This window comes from Heterodontus francisci, chromosome 14 (genome assembly GCF_036365525.1).
Source record: "Heterodontus francisci isolate sHetFra1 chromosome 14, sHetFra1.hap1, whole genome shotgun sequence".
Taxonomy (NCBI): domain Eukaryota; kingdom Metazoa; phylum Chordata; class Chondrichthyes; order Heterodontiformes; family Heterodontidae; genus Heterodontus; species Heterodontus francisci.
In genome coordinates this window covers 100,697,314-100,712,809 of record NC_090384.1, presented here as the reverse complement: position 1 = coordinate 100,712,809, position 15,496 = coordinate 100,697,314, and the positions used below count along the sequence as shown (strand labels likewise).

The window sequence follows — 15,496 nt, the reverse complement described above, 5'->3', positions numbered from 1 at the left end:
GTGGAAATAGTTTATCTTTATCTAGCCTGTCTTTTCCTGTTAATATCTTGAAGACTTCAATAAGATCACCCCTTAACCTTCTTAATTCCAGCAAAAACAGGCCTAATTTGTATAATCTCTCCTCGTAACTTAACCCCTGTAGTCCAGGTATCATTCTTATAAACCTACATTGCACTCCCTCCAAGGCCAATATATCCTTCCTAAGGTGTGGTGCCCAGAACTGCTCACAGTACTCCAAGTGGTGTCTAACCAGGGTTTTGTACAGCTGCAGCATAACCTCTGTGTCTTTATACTCCAATCCTCTAGATATAAAGGCTAGCATTCCATTAGCCTTTTTGATTATTTTCTGCACTTGCTCGTGGCATTTTAAAGATCTATGCACCTGAACCCCCAAATCTCTTTGGACATCCACTGTACTTAACCTCTTCCCATTTAGAAAGTACCCTGCTCTTTCCTTTTTTGGTCCAAAATGGATAATCTCACACTTGCCCACATTGAAATCCATCTGCCACAGTTTTGCCCACTCACCTAGTCTGTCAATATCTCTTTGCAATTTTATGCTATCATCTAGACTGTCTACAATGCTGCCTAACTTTGTATCATCAGCAAATTTGGATATATGACTTACTATGCCATCATCCAAGTCGTTAATGAATAATGTGAATAATTGAGGCCCCAACACAGATCCCTGTGGGACACCACTAGTCACATCCTGCCAATCGGAGTACTTACCCATTATCCCCACTCTCTGTTGCCTACCACTCAACCAACTTCCTAACCATGTCAATAATTTGCCCTCAACTCCATGGGCTTCTACCTTAGTTAACAGTCTCTTATGTGAGACTTTATCAAATACCTTCTGGAAGTCCATATAAATAACATCTATAGACATTCCCCTGTCCACTACCTTAGTCACCTCTTCAAAAAATTCAATGAGATTTGTCAAGCATGACCTTCCCGTCATGAATCCATGCTGGCTGTCCCTGATTAACTGAAATTTTTCTAGCTGTTCAGTCACCCTATCCTTGATTATAGACTCCAGCAATTTCCCAACCACAGATGTCAGGCTAACTGGTCTGTAATTTCCTTGGTTCCCCCTTTCACCCTTCTTATAAAGTGGAGTGGCTTGTGCAACTTTCCAATCCAGAGGGACCACTCCTGAATCTAGGGAACTCTGAAAGACTATAGTTAGGGCGCCTACAATGTGCTCCCCTACTTCCTTTAACCTCCTCGGATGGAAACCATCAGGTCCTGGGGATTTCTCACTCTTTAGTTCCATTAATTTCCTTGTTACTGATGTTTTACTTATGTTAATTGTATTAAGTCCCTGTCCCCTATCGGCTATTAATTTTTTTGGGACTTCCGGCAAGTTATCCTCCTCTTCAACTGTAAATACTGAGGCAAAGTAATTGTTCAACATGTCTGCCATTTCCCCATTATCAATGACAATATCTCCAGTTTCAGCTTTTAGTGGGTCTACATTGCTCTTGACCACCCGCTTTCCCTTTATGTAACTATAAACGGGCGGCACAGTGGTGCAGTGGTTAGCACCGCAGCCTCACAGCTTCAGCGACCCGGGTTCAATTCTGGGTACTGCCTGTGTGGAGTTTGCAAGTTCTCCCTGTGTCTGCGTGGGTTTCCTCCGGGTGCTCCGGTTTCCTCTCACATGCCAAAGACTTGCAGGTTGATAGGTAAATTGTCTATTATAAATTGCCCCTAGTATAGGTAGGTGGTAGGGAAATATAGGGACAGGTGGGGATGTGGTCAGAATATGGAATTAGTGTAGGATTAGTATAAATGGGTGGTTGATGGTCGGCACAGACTCGGTGGGCCGAAGGGCCTGTTTCAGAGCTGTATCTCTAAACTAAACTTTCTTCTTATTGATTTTGATGTCCCTTGCAAGTTTCCTTTCATAATCTCTTTTAGTAGCTCTTATAAGCTGCTTTGTGACCCTTTGCTGGTCTTTGTATCGATCCGATTTGGCCAGATCTGTGCTGCGTTTTGCATTTTTGCAAGTCATTTCTTTTTGTTTTATGCTATCCCTAATCTCTTTAGTTGTCCATGGCTGTTTTTTGTGTGAAGTGGAGCTTTTTCCTCTCAGAGGTATATTCTCGCTCTGTATTTCGTTAAATGTTTCTTTAAATATTCTCCACTGTTCTTCAGTAGTTTGACCCATGAACAGATCTACCCAGTTTACCGTGGAAAGTCTCTGTCTCCTCCCGATTACTAAAGAAATAAACAACTCTAGCCCCTTTCGCGACTTCAGGACATCCCAAAGCGCTTTACAGCCAATGAAGTGTAGTCACTGTTGTTCTCTTCTCTTTGGCCTCCTTGTCTAGAGAGACAATGGGTAAGCGCCTAGAGGTGGTCAGTGGTTTGTGAAGCAGCACCTGGAGTGGCTATAAAGGCCAATTCTAGAGTGACAGACTCTTCCACAGGTGCTGCAGATAAAATTGGTTGTCGGGGCTGTTACGCAGTTGGCTCTCCCCTTGCGCTTCTGTCTTTTTTCCTGCCAACTGCTAAGTCTCTTCGACTCGCCACACTTTAGCCCCGCCTTTATGGCTGCCCGCCAGCTCTGGCGATCGCTGGTAACTGACTCCCACGACTTGTGATCAATGTCACAGGACTTCATGTCGCGTTTGCAGACGTCCTTAAAGCGGAGACATGGACGGCCGGTGGGTCTGGTACCAGTGACGAGCTCGCTGTATAATGTGTCCTTGGGGGTCCTGCCATCTTCCATGCTGTTGTTTAGTAGGGAATTACTGCCTGGGTTATTACAAATATCTCACCACAGCAAATTTTTGCAGTGTAAACATTTACAAAAAGTACCACTGCCAGAGGGCTAGCAAGGATAAATAAATCAACTGCTCTGAGGCCAGTACACCCAATAGGAAATCAAGTATCATAAAAGTGGAGCTCCCAAAACTGCAAGGAAATAGGAGCTAAAACAAGAAATGCTGGAATCATTCAGCAGGTCTGGCAGCATCTGTGGAAAGAGAAGCAGAGTTAACGTTTCGGGTCAGTGACCCTTCTTCGGAACTGACAAATATTAGAAAAGTCACAGATTATAAACAAGTGAGATGGGGGTGGGGCAAGAGATAACAAAGGAGAAGGTGCAGATTGGATCAGGCCACATAGCTGACCAAAAGGTCACGGAGAACAGGCAAAAGATATGTTAATGGTGTGTTGAAAGACAAAGCATTAGTACAGATTAGGTGTCAATACACTGAATATTGAACAGCAGCAAGTGCAAACCTGAAGAAAAACAACCTGAAAAAAACAGTGGGTAAGCAAACTGAACAAACTAAGATGAAATAAATGCAAAAAAAGATTGTTAAAAATGTAAAAAGGAATGTAAAAAAAAAGGAAGAAAAAAAAGGAAGAAAAAATAACTAAAAATGAAAGTAAAATGGGGGGCTGTCATGCTCTGAAATTATTGAACTCAATGTTCAGTCCGGCAAGCTGTAGTGTGCCTAATCGGTAGATGAGATGCTGTTCCTCGAGCTTGCGTTGATGTTCACTGGAACACTGCAGCAATCCCAGGACAGAGATGTGAGCATGAGAGCAGGGGGGAGTGTTGAAATGGCAAGCAACCGGAAGCTCAGGGTCCTGCTTGCAGACTGAGCGGAGATGTTCCGCAAAGCGGTCACCCAGTCTGCGTTTGGTCTCCCCAATGTAGAGGAGACCACACTGTGAGCAGCGAATACAGTATACTACATTGAAAGAAGTACAAGTAAATCGCTGCTTCACCTGAAAGGAGTGTTTGGGGCCTGGGATAGTGAGGAGAGAGGAGTTAAATGGGCAGGTATTACACCTCCTGCGATTGCAGGGGAAGGTGCCCTGGGACGGGGACGAGGTGGTGGGGGTAATGGTTTGTTCAGTTTGCTTACCCACTGTTTTTTTCAAGTTGTTTTTCTTCAGGTTTGCACTTGCTGCTGTTCAATATTCAGTATATTCACACCTAATCTGTACTAATGCTTTGTCTTTCAACACACCATTAACATATTGTTTGCCTGTTCTCCGTGACCTTTTGGTCAGCTATGTGGCCTGATCCAATCTGCACCTTCTCCTTTGTTATCTCTTGCCCCACCCCCATCTCACTTGTTTATAATCTGTGACTTTTCTAATATTTGTCAGTTCCGAAGAAGGGTCACTGACCCGAAACGTTAACTCTGCTTCTCTTTTCACAGATGCTGCCAGACCTGCTGAATGATTCCAGCATTTCTTGTTTTTGTTTCAGATTTCCAGCATCCGCAGTATTTTGCTTTTATTTTAGGAAATAGGAGCTAATGGATGTTAAATGGCAAGACCCCATCCCAGGGAACAGGTGCCTTGAGATGAGATTACAACGCACACATTGTGGGAAAGCCAATACAGAATGCAATGCTTTTTAATTTGAAGCAATGGCTTTTCTTTCCACCAATTTCACTGTCGTCACAGATGTCAGAAACCCACAGACCTTGACGATTTGACCTGAAGTGACAAAGGGTGACCAGTGCAGCTGATCACTGCAGAGACCATTTTCCTCAAGGGATAGGCATTGCTCAGTTGGGATTGGGCAAATAACTTCAAGTCAACCTAATTCAGATTGAGTTGAAAAGTGATTGAAAGAGACATTCCTGCAACTGATTAAAGGAGCAGGATTGCTGTTGCCTATTCTGTAATTTCAACATTAAAGTGTATTTCAAACAGAGAAGCGATATCTAACATCCTGATCCTAGTGAGGGAAGATTTAGGGGGGAAAAAGTCCCCATTTAGTAATTCAGCCTCTTAGCTGATTAGGATCCCTGTAACGGCCAACATTTCCTTCTGGCTAAATCAAGCGTCTGCTCTTCGTTTGATGTCACAAGAATGTGATTTCCAGCAGTCGTTGTTCCGAGCTGTTTCTCCTGGGGCAGGAAAAGGATTTGGCAAGGAAGGTCAAGTATCATTAATGAGATTTGACTCTTGTAGGACGTACTGTAGCTGATTAGAGTTCAGCAACAGAATAGCACTCTTTTTTTTTTTATAAGAGTAAGCGTTCAGCCAGCCATTGTTGCAAAAAGGATTTTACATTACTTTTTGGACTGATGTGTTCCAGCCATAGCCAAGAAGCCAGTTGAATTGCAGTCACTCATCTTCAAGATTATGAGAGGGTTTGATTGTTTGGACGACAACAACAACATTATTTATGTCGTGCCGTTAATGTAATGAAACATCCCAAGGCGGCTCACAGCATTATAAAGCAAAGTTAGACACTGAGCCACATTTTAGGGCAGATGGCCAAAAGCTTGGCCAAAGAAGTAGGTTTTAAGGAATGTCTTCTAGGAAGAAAGAGAGGTAGGGAGGTGGAGAGGTTTAGGGCGGGAATTCCAGAGCTTAGGGCCTTGGCAGCTGAAGCAGTTAAAATTGGGGATGATCAGGAGGCCGGAACTTGACGTACGCAAATTTCTCGGAAGGTTGTGGGACTGGAAGAGAATAGACGGGGAGGAGCGAGGGCATGGAGAGATTTGAAAACAGAATGAACATTTAAAAATGGAGGTGTTGCATGGCCAGGAGCCAGTGTAGGCCGGCGAGCACAGGGGTGATGGATAAATGGGACTTGGTGCAAGTAAGGTGTCATGCCAACTTGTTTTGTTGAATGATAATTTTCTTTAATCCACTGACTGGTGATCTGAATTTATATTTTTTAAAGAAATTTTTAAAAGGAACAGATAAAAAATGACTTTGCTGGCAGCTTAAGATGGCCACCTAATTTGCAACACTGTATCCTACATTGCAAGGCCTGTGAGGAGGGAGACGAAATGTCTGCTCATCCCAGCAAGAAATAAGACCCAGGAAGTTTAAGGGAACAGCTTGTTCTTTTTCTTTAGCAAGAAGAAATACTGCTACCTACCATGCTTGAATCACTGGGTGACTGTCATGTGACAAGCCCCTCCCCATCTGTGGTTTTAAGCTTGTGTTTCTCTGCAGCAACAAGAAGCAGCATCCGGACTCTGACACAGGCAGAGCCAAGTGGGGATCTCTCTCTCTCTCGCTCTCGCACTCTCTCACTCGCACTCTCTCACTCGCACTCTCTCACTCGCACTCTCTCACTCGCACTCTCTCACTCGCACTCTCTCACTCGCACTCTCTCACTCGCACTCTCTCACTCGCACTCTCTCACTCGCACTCTCTCACTCGCACTCTCTCACTCGCACTCTCTCACTCGCACTCTCTCACTCGCACTCTCTCACTCGCACTCTCTCACTCGCACTCTCTCACTCGCACTCTCTCACTCGCACTCTCTCACTCGCACTCTCTCACTCGCACTCTCTCACTCGCACTCTCGCACTCGCACTCTCGCACTCGCACTCGCACTCGCACTCTCACTCTCTCTCTATTTCTCCATTTCAGCTTGCAAGCTACAAACCCTGCCTGTTGACTGACCACCTTTGCATACTCCAGCTACAATCAGAAACTCAGTTGGAGGAAATCATCCACATTCACGTCTCCAAGAGACCAACCAAATCTGTCATCTATCTCTTCAAACTAAAAGCCTCAGGACCACTGAATTCAGCTGGAAGCCAGCCGAATCACCAAACTCCACAGACTGTATACCCTTTCTTTCTATGGACTCTAACTCGACCAATCTACCCATCCCCACTGTAACCTATTTTAATTAGTTTGGCTTAAGTGCAATAAAATTAACCTCTTTGTTAATCTCAGGAAAACCTGTTCGATTGGTTCTTGCTATGATCATAGCAAGTAAATAATTAAACTCCTACTGAATTGGCCAGTACATTAACTTTAAGAAAGAATTAAACCTGTTGTGGTCAAATAAGGAGAGGGAAAAGATGGAAGCCCTTCGTCCCTTCGTCACTTAACTGTTACAAAGGATACAGGCAGAAGGATGATCTGAAGTTTACGGAGAGTAGAATGTGGGGGACCAACCAGGAATAGTTAAGTCTAGAGGTAACACCTGCATGGATGAGGGTTTCAGCAGCAGATGGTTGAGGCAGGCGTGAAGTTTGGGTAATGTTAGAGGTGAAAATAGGCGGTCTTATTCCATAGAGAAAATGTTTCCACTTCTGTTTCCAAAACTAGGGGCCATAAATATATGATAGTTACTAATAAATCCAATAGTGAATGCAGGAGGAATTTCTTTACCCAGGGAGTGGCTAGAATGGGGAACTTGCTACCACATAGCGTGTTTGAGACAAATAATATAGATACCTTTAAGGGGAAGCTAGATAAGTACATTGGGAAGAAAGGAATAGATGATATGTTGATAGGGTTAGATGAAGAAGGGTAGGAGGAGGCAGGTGTAGAGCATAATCTCTAGCGTAAACCATTTGGGCCAAATGGCCTGTTTCTGTCCTGTAAATACTATGTAATAAAACTGGGAAGAGATGTAAAGCGAGCTGCCTGCTTCACACTATCACACAAAAGTCAAGATCTATCCAAGTATACATAGGAGCATAGGAAATAGGAGGAGTAGGCCATTCGGCCCATTGAGCCTGCTCTGCCATTCAAACAGATCATGGCTGATCATCTACCTCAACACCACTTTCCTGCGTTATTCCCATATCCCTTGATGTTATTAATATCTAGAAATCTATCGCTTTCTGTTTGAACATGATCAATAACTGAGCTCCCACAGCCCTCTGGGGTAGAGAATTCCAAAGATTCACCACCCTCTGAGTAAAGAAATTCCTCCTCATCTCAGTCTTAAATGGCCTGCCCCTTAATCTGAGAACGCATCCCCTGGTTCTAGACTCACCAACTAGAGGAAACACCCTATCCACATCTACCCTGTTGAGGCCTGTAAGAATTTAGTAAGTTTCAATGAGATCACCTCTCATTCTTTGAAATTCTAGTGAATGTAAGCCCAGTTTCTGCAATTTATCCTCATAAGACAATCCCGCCATCCCAGGGATTAGTCTGGTGAACCTTCTTTGCACTCCCTCTATGGCAAGTTTATCCTTACATAGATAAGGATGTAAAGAAAAAGAATGACCAGAGCCACTACTTCATTTAGAAGCTTCATTATTCACTGCATTGTTGCTGTCAAAGAACAAAAGAACTAAGAACAGTACAGCACAGGAACAGGCCATTCGGCCCTCCAACCCTGCGCCGATCTTGATGCCTGCCAAAACTAACACCTTCCCACCTCCCCTGTTGGTAAAGATGTGCCCAAGGCCTGTCCCTAAAGAAGACATTAGTCACTATACAAGATAGATTTGCTTGGAAGCAGTCAGCATAAGCTGTGCTCAGTGAAATCAAAAGAACAGGACAGCACAGGAACAGGCCATTCGGCCCTCCAAGCCTGCGCTGATCTTGATTCCTGTCTAAACTTCTGCACTTCCGGGGACCGTATCCCTCTATTCCCATTCTATTCATGTATTTATCAAGATGCCTCTTAAACGTCGCTATCGTACCTGCTTCCATCACCTCCCCGGCAGCAAGTTCCAGGCACTCACCATTCTCTGTGTAAAGAACTTGCCTCGCACATCCCCCCTAAACTTTGCCCCTCGCACCTTAAACCGATGTCCCCTAGTAACTGACACTTCCATCCTGGGAAAAAGCTTCTGACAATCCACTCTGTCCATGCCGCTCATAACTTTGTAAACCTCTATCATGTCGCCCCTCCACCTCCGTCGTTCCAGTGAAAACAATCCGAGTTTTTCCAACCTCTCCTCATAGCTAATGCCCTCCAGACCAGGCAACATCCTGGTAAACCTCCTCTGTACCCTCTCCAAAGCCTCCACGTCCTTCTGGTAGTGTGGCGACCAGAATTGCACGCAATATTCTAAGTGTGGCCTAACTAAGGTTCTGTACAGCTGCAGCATGTCTTGCCAATTTTTATACTCTGTTGAAGATCAAACTCAGCAAGGCTGACTTCTGTCTTGGGCAATAGTGTACAAACAGGCAATACGGCCTAGGTTGCCTGTTAAACTCCTCTCCCAATTGAAGTCAATACCAACAGAGAAGTATTTAACATGCAACCTACTCCATATCGCCCTGGTCTACACTATTGCTCAAAGTTGCGATTCTCACCTCACCCCCTCCCCCCCTCATGGGTTTTAGTCATTCATAAACAGAAGCTTTTTATGAAATAATCTTCATTGTTTTATGTCACTCAGCAACTTGTTGAAAAGATGTTGCATGACCCATTGTGTGTCAGCAGCCTCTGCTGCCCTAGTTCTGTGGGACTGTTGCCATCTGCACATGACATCCTTTGTTTTCTGATTGCAGGACACACTGAATAACAACTCATTCGGCAAAAAGTACAGCTGGCAGGAAAAGGTCTCCCGATCGTCCTCCCCATTGAAAACCGGTATGTGCGCCACTCCCTGAAGGCATGTCCATACTGGCACTGAATCCTGAAGAGCTAAGTTTATTGACTAAATTATTACTCCATGCAAGTTGTTTAGTGAGATTCAGTGTGTGTGATTTTCACAATGACTTTTTTTGAAAAACAAAATCGCTGTTGTGTAAGGATTTGGAACAGGTGCTTGCATTTATATAGCGCTTTTAACATTGTAAGACATCACAAGGTGCTTCATTGGAGCATTATCAGACAAACATTTGACACCAAGCCACATCAGGAGGTATTAGGCGAGGTGACCAATAGTTAGGTCAAAGAGTTTTAAGGAGCATCTTAAGGAAAGAGTGGGAGGTAGAGAGGCAGAGAGGTTTAGGGAGAGAATTCTAGAGCTTAGGACCCAGGCAGCTGAAGACACCATCGTTAATGGGGTGAAGGTAGTAGGAATGCACAAGATCCCAGAATTGGAGGAGTGCAGTGATCTCTCTGAGTGTTGTAGGGCTGGAGGAGATTACAGAGATAAGGAAGAGTGAGGACGTGGAGGGATTTGAAGGTGAGGATGAGAATTTTAAATTCAAGGCATTGGTGGACTGGTAGCTAAAGTCAGTCAATGAGCACAGGGGTGATAGGTGAACATGACTTGATGATTGTAGTGGAGTGGAATTTCCTTGGTTATGTTGCCTTCCCCTTGATTGAGGAGAGAACTTGATTGCCTGACCTTTGACCATCCCATTGCATTTAAATGGGAATATGGGGCCCGAGACATCGAACATTTTCTCTGCCTATAGCCACAATTACTGCTTCCTTTAAGACCCTCCTTAAAACCTATCTCTTTCACCAAGCGTTTGGTCGTGTGTCCTAATATTTCCTTCTTTGGTTTGGTGTCAATTTTAGCCTGATTACGCTCCTGTGAAGCTATTTCACTTCACTTCATTAAAAGGTGCTATACAAATGCAATTTGTTGCTTCACTGGAATAAAAATCAGGCGGGTTCTCTAACGGGCAGTTGATCTGTTTCGCCACTGTACTAGCCAGGCCGTGATGATAATCTACACCCCTCACCCCCGGCTATTTGTCTTCAGCTGGGGCAGCAGGGTTGGCGGGACTGAAGAGCTCCTTGTCATTGTGTGCTTGGCAGTCAGTCCTCTTTGCCGACATTTCTCACTGTGCTTCGCCCTAGGGACTGGGATGACAACTGATGAGGCTTTGTTGACCACTGCACTGGGAATCCAAGATTTTAACAATCGTGTCAACTGCTCTGCGAACACGCCACAATCCCCTGGGGATCAGTTCATAGGGATTATAGGAATAGGAGCAGGTGTAGGCCATTTGGCCCAGTTGACAACTACCTGCTTAGATTGCGAGTGTATCACAAACAGGTTTGTCAGTTTGCAGTGGGAGGAACCTCTTGTGATGTGGAGGAAGAACTGTAACTCCATGCATATTTCTGCAAGGCCGTGGAATGATTAATGACCCAGTGTTGGCATGAGATAGCGATGGGCCTGTCCACTGTATCATGAGTTAGCGATGGGCCTGTCCACTGTATCAGGTACAAGAGGGATAAGGAGCAGTTAACTCTTTGCAGCCCAGACTTACTGCTACAGTTTCTCTGTTTCTTGTCTGGAGATGTTCTCTCCTGGCTTTCATTGCCTTCAGAGCTTAGGTTAACGAAAAGCTCCTCGAATGAATTATTTTAAAACCCAATCCCTCGTGCCTTTGATTCACTGTTCTGAAGCAACAGAAGCGTAATGCTTAAAATATTATTCTGCTGTTGTAGTCCACCTGTGCTTAAGTTAGCTTGTCTTTTTAAAGTTACAAAGTTTAATTGAGTCAATTAGAGTGGAATTCTTAGAATAGTAAGCACCGAAGAGGCCATTCAGCCCATTGAGTCAGTGCTGGCTTCTATCATAGAGCAATCCATTAGTCCCATCCCCCGCTCTTTTCCCATATCCCTGCAATTTTTTCTCCTTCAAATATTTATCCAATTCCCTTTCAAAGGCTACAATTGAGTTTATTTCCACCACCCAATCAGGCAGCGCATTCCAAATCCCAACCACTCATTGCGTAAAAATGATTTTCCTCCTGTCGCCTCTGGTTCTTTTGCCAATCACCTTAAATCTGTGCCCTCTGGTTAGCAACCCTTCAACCATTGGAGACACTTTCCCTTTATTTTTTCTATCAAATCCCTTCATGATTTTGAACATCTCTATCAAAGCTCCTCTTAACCCTCTCTGCTCGAAGGAGAACAACCTCAGCTTCTCCAGTCTCTCCGCATAACTGTAATCTCTCACCCCTAGTACCATTCTAGTAACAGTTCCCATTGGTCAGATGGGCAGCTTGTAAATTTCCGGCTCCAGGTCATAGGAAACCAGCATGAAACAGCTGCCTTGCTTTCTCTTTTATTTTCAATATACTTCTGAGTTTTTTGAGGCAGATTTCCAGTTTGCTGACTGGATGTGAAACTAGCCCGGATCGGGCTCCTATTATCCGAGTTTTAATTTCCGTCGAGCGACCGTTCCATGGGCCACTTTTATGCACTGGACAGATGGATAGGCAAATTGAAAATCTGCCCCTTTATTGTGTCTTAAGTGTGACAGACTGAAAACTTTCATATAAATTATATAAAAAAGAACTAAAAGGAACTGGGTGTAACGCGTGTTTACACTGCAGACATTACTCAACAATCTGATTGTTTATCTTGATTCTTCTGCGCACCAATGTACGTCTCTGTCTCTCGATATCGACACATTTCACAAACGCCTACCTGTTCTATTTCTTTCACTTTTAGAAGTGCTTTCCAACTTCTAGTGTTGCTTTTTAAACTTGTACTGACCTTTACTCCACACAGTGTGAAATCCAGAGACAGACCCCAGAGAAAGCTCCACTATTCTGAATAGAGAACAGGGTGATTTAAAATAACCGGTGATGAAAGTCAGAAAATGCAGCAACACTTCGCTCTCTCTCTGTCTCTATGTCACTGTCCATTTGTTTGTCTCTTACTCTCTCTATCCTCCTACCTTCATTCTGTACCTTTCCTTTCTCCCCTCCCTCGTTTCCCTCCTCCTTTCTCCCTCCTCCCTCCTTTCTCCCTTTCTCCCTTCCCTCTCTCCTTTCTCCCTTCCCTCCCTCCTTTCTCCCTTCCCTCCTTCCCCTCCTCCTTAACACCCCTTCCTCTTTTTCCCACCCACCCTTTCTCCTCTTCCTTCCCCTCCCCTTCTCCTTAACCCTCCTTCTCTCCTTCTTTCCCCTCTTTCCCCTCTTTCCCTCCTCCTTCCCCCTCTTTCCCTCTTCCTTTACCCACTTCTCCTCTTCCTTAAGCCTGTCCTCCCTCCTCCTCCCTTCACAACTGCCGTCTCCCTGCCGCCCCTCCTCACTTCTTTTTCCCTCCTCCATCATTCCATTGAACTTTGAGTTTTACCCAACTCACACCAAAAATCCACCTTCCCACAGCCCCAATCCCTCAGGGTAAGTCTCAAGTGGTGGTTTGTGTCCCTCGATTGGCAGGAAGGGGTAGTAGTGGTTGAGCAGTGCAGCCAATGATTTTCTCTTAAACGAGGAGCTGTGGCCTGAGGAATAAGGCAGCTATTTGTTTAGGGGTGGGGTTTTTTTTCGAACCAATGAATAACCAGGTGTGTATTGCAGGAGAGGTGACTTCGGCTCACGGGTGCCTGGGAGATGAAGCAAAACCAGCGAGTGGCACCACTGACAAAGGGACAATGACTGCCCAAGTCAACTCCTGCAGGCGGGCACCAGCAGGGCAGAGTGAGACTGTAGCTTCCAACACCACAGGGTGCTCAGCGATGGTGACAGCCACTACCCAGCAGGCGAAGGACAATGCAGGCCAACATGACGAGCGCATCCGATACCAAACGCAGGTGCCGATTGAGGCGACCGAGGAGATTTACCTGACTCCAGTGCAGAGAAACCCAGACTCCTCAGAGAATGAGAAGCCCTTCCTCTCACAGTCCAACGAGAACCGCATGTCCATCAGCTCAGACGTCGACTTCACCCACTGTTTGACCCTGCCAGGGAACCCAAAGCCTTCCATCAGTGAAGAGGATGAAGTGCTCTCTTGCCTTTCCATGTCCCACAGCTGCTCGTTGCCACGAACCTCACTCAACGCAGATCAGTTCTGTCCTCGGACCTCAGTTAGCTCAGACAGTGCGCTGTCCTACGATTCGGTTAAGTACACACTGGTTGTGGACGAGAACATGCAGTTGGAGCTGGTGAGCCTAAAACACTGTTACTCAGGGTACAGCGACGACAGCGATTCAGCAACCGTCTACGACAACTGTATTGCATCTCCATACGAGTCTGCTATTGGGGAGGAGTACGAGGAGGGCGTGCTGAAGAGGGACTCGGTCTGTCTCTCAGAAAACTCCACGCCAGAAGCAGATATTCCTTTCTCCAAAAAATTCCTCAATGTTTTTATGAGTGGAAGGTCAAGGACGTCCAGTAAGTAGCTTTCAATTATTTCCTTTGCTAGTGAGTGAGTGATGGTGACTGAATGGGAGACTTTATTGCAGTGCTCCTGGAGTAGGCTGGAAATGGCGATGGGGACATTCTGCAGAGCCCAGACTTTGGTCAAAGGTATTCCTGTAAGATTGTATCACAAGTCATATGAGCATAAGAAATAGGAGAGGAGGAGGCCTTTCAGCCCTTCGAGCCTGCTCTACTATTCAATAAGATTATGGCTGATCATCTACATCAACTCCACCTTCCTGCACTATCCCAATGTTCCTCAATTCCCTTAGTACCCACAAACTTATTAATCTCTGTCTTGAATACACTCCAGCATCCACAGCGAGAGAATTCCAAAGATTCACAACTCCTCATCCCAGTCCTAAATTGCCGACCCCTTATCCTGAGACCATGTCCCCAGCCAGGGGAAACGTTTTCTCAGCATCTACCCTGTCTGGTCCCTTAAGAATTTTATATGTCCCTGCCACTGCTTATGTGAAGCGATTTGGGATGCTTACTATGTTAAAGGCACTATATGAATGCAAATTATTGTTGTTCCACCAAGTCAAAAAGCCATTTTTTCCCCATCTCCAATATTTTTATCACCAGTAAATGAAAGTGTTGATAGACAGTTGAGAAATGCACACCGATTTCTTTTAACTCCTCCCCCCCCCTCCCGCTCCCTGCAACCCCTATGACTTTTCTCCCAGGTGTTTGCACGCACCAAGATCCAGGAGATTAATCTTTCATTGCTGGAAGATCCACGAACCGTCCTGGAGGGTTGGCAACCCCTACCTGAGGCTGAGCTTTCCCCACAGTTGAGTTTAAATCATGCACTGGAACTGTGGAAGTCCGTCCGCAAGTTTCCAACATGTCCCTCTGGCACTGAAGCGGAATATTTCGGCTGATAAATCAAATCAGTTTTTGCTATGTGGGGCTATGGGATCTTTACTGAGTTTCTGACAATTGAACTCCATGATTCCGTGCAGTAATCTATGAAAACGATGTGTTGCTGGTCTTGATTATAAATCAGTCTTGTTCAGCTGGGGCGATACATTTATGACAGAAAAATGCTTGAGCGTGTAATCTCTGCTGACCTATCCAGTGCAGTACTGAAGGAGTGCTGCACTGTCAGAGGTACTGTCTTTTAGATCAGGCATTAAACCAAGGTCCCATCTGCGCTCTCAGGTGGTTGTAAAAGATCCCATGGCACTATTTGAAGAAGAGTAGGGGAGTTCTCTCTGGTATCCTGGCCAATATTTATCCCACAACCATTATCACAAAAAAGAGTTCATTTGGTTGATAATCTCATTGTTTACCTCAACGTCCTTGGAGAATGCTGATTAAACATGCTTTCGAGAATGGAGGTATTGGGTGTGACCAGACTTTGATTGACAGATGACTGTGTTGAGACACCCTATCTGGTAGGATTTTTATGGAAAGAACTTGTATTTATAAAGTGCTTTTCACAACTTCAGGATGTTTCAAAGTGCTTCACAACTAACAAAGTGCTTTTGAAGTATCGTCACTGTTGTAATGTAGGAAATGCAACAGCCAATTTGTGCACAGCAAGCTCCCACAAACAGCAATGAGATTAATGACTGGTGAATGTTTAGTTTAGTTTAGAGATACAGCACTGAAACAGGCCCTTCGGCCCACCGAGTCTGTGCCGACCATCAATCACCCATTTGTACTAATCCTACACTAATTCCACATTCCTACCACATCCTCACCTGTCCCTATATTTCCC

At 44.9% G+C, this 15,496-nt stretch overlaps 1 protein-coding gene across 5 annotated transcripts in view; it reads left to right on the top strand.

The window, feature by feature from the left end:
- Positions 1-15,496, top strand: part of mapk8ip1b (mitogen-activated protein kinase 8 interacting protein 1b) — a 248,713-nt gene that overhangs the window by 185,956 nt on the left and 47,261 nt on the right. For all 5 annotated transcript variants that reach the window (XM_068046625.1, XM_068046624.1, XM_068046629.1 and 2 more), the window contains 2 exons: positions 9,217-9,298; positions 12,928-13,740. In XM_068046625.1, the coding sequence (XP_067902726.1) occupies positions 9,217-9,298; positions 12,928-13,740 (895 nt within the window). The remainder of the gene's footprint in view (positions 1-9,216; positions 9,299-12,927; positions 13,741-15,496) is intronic.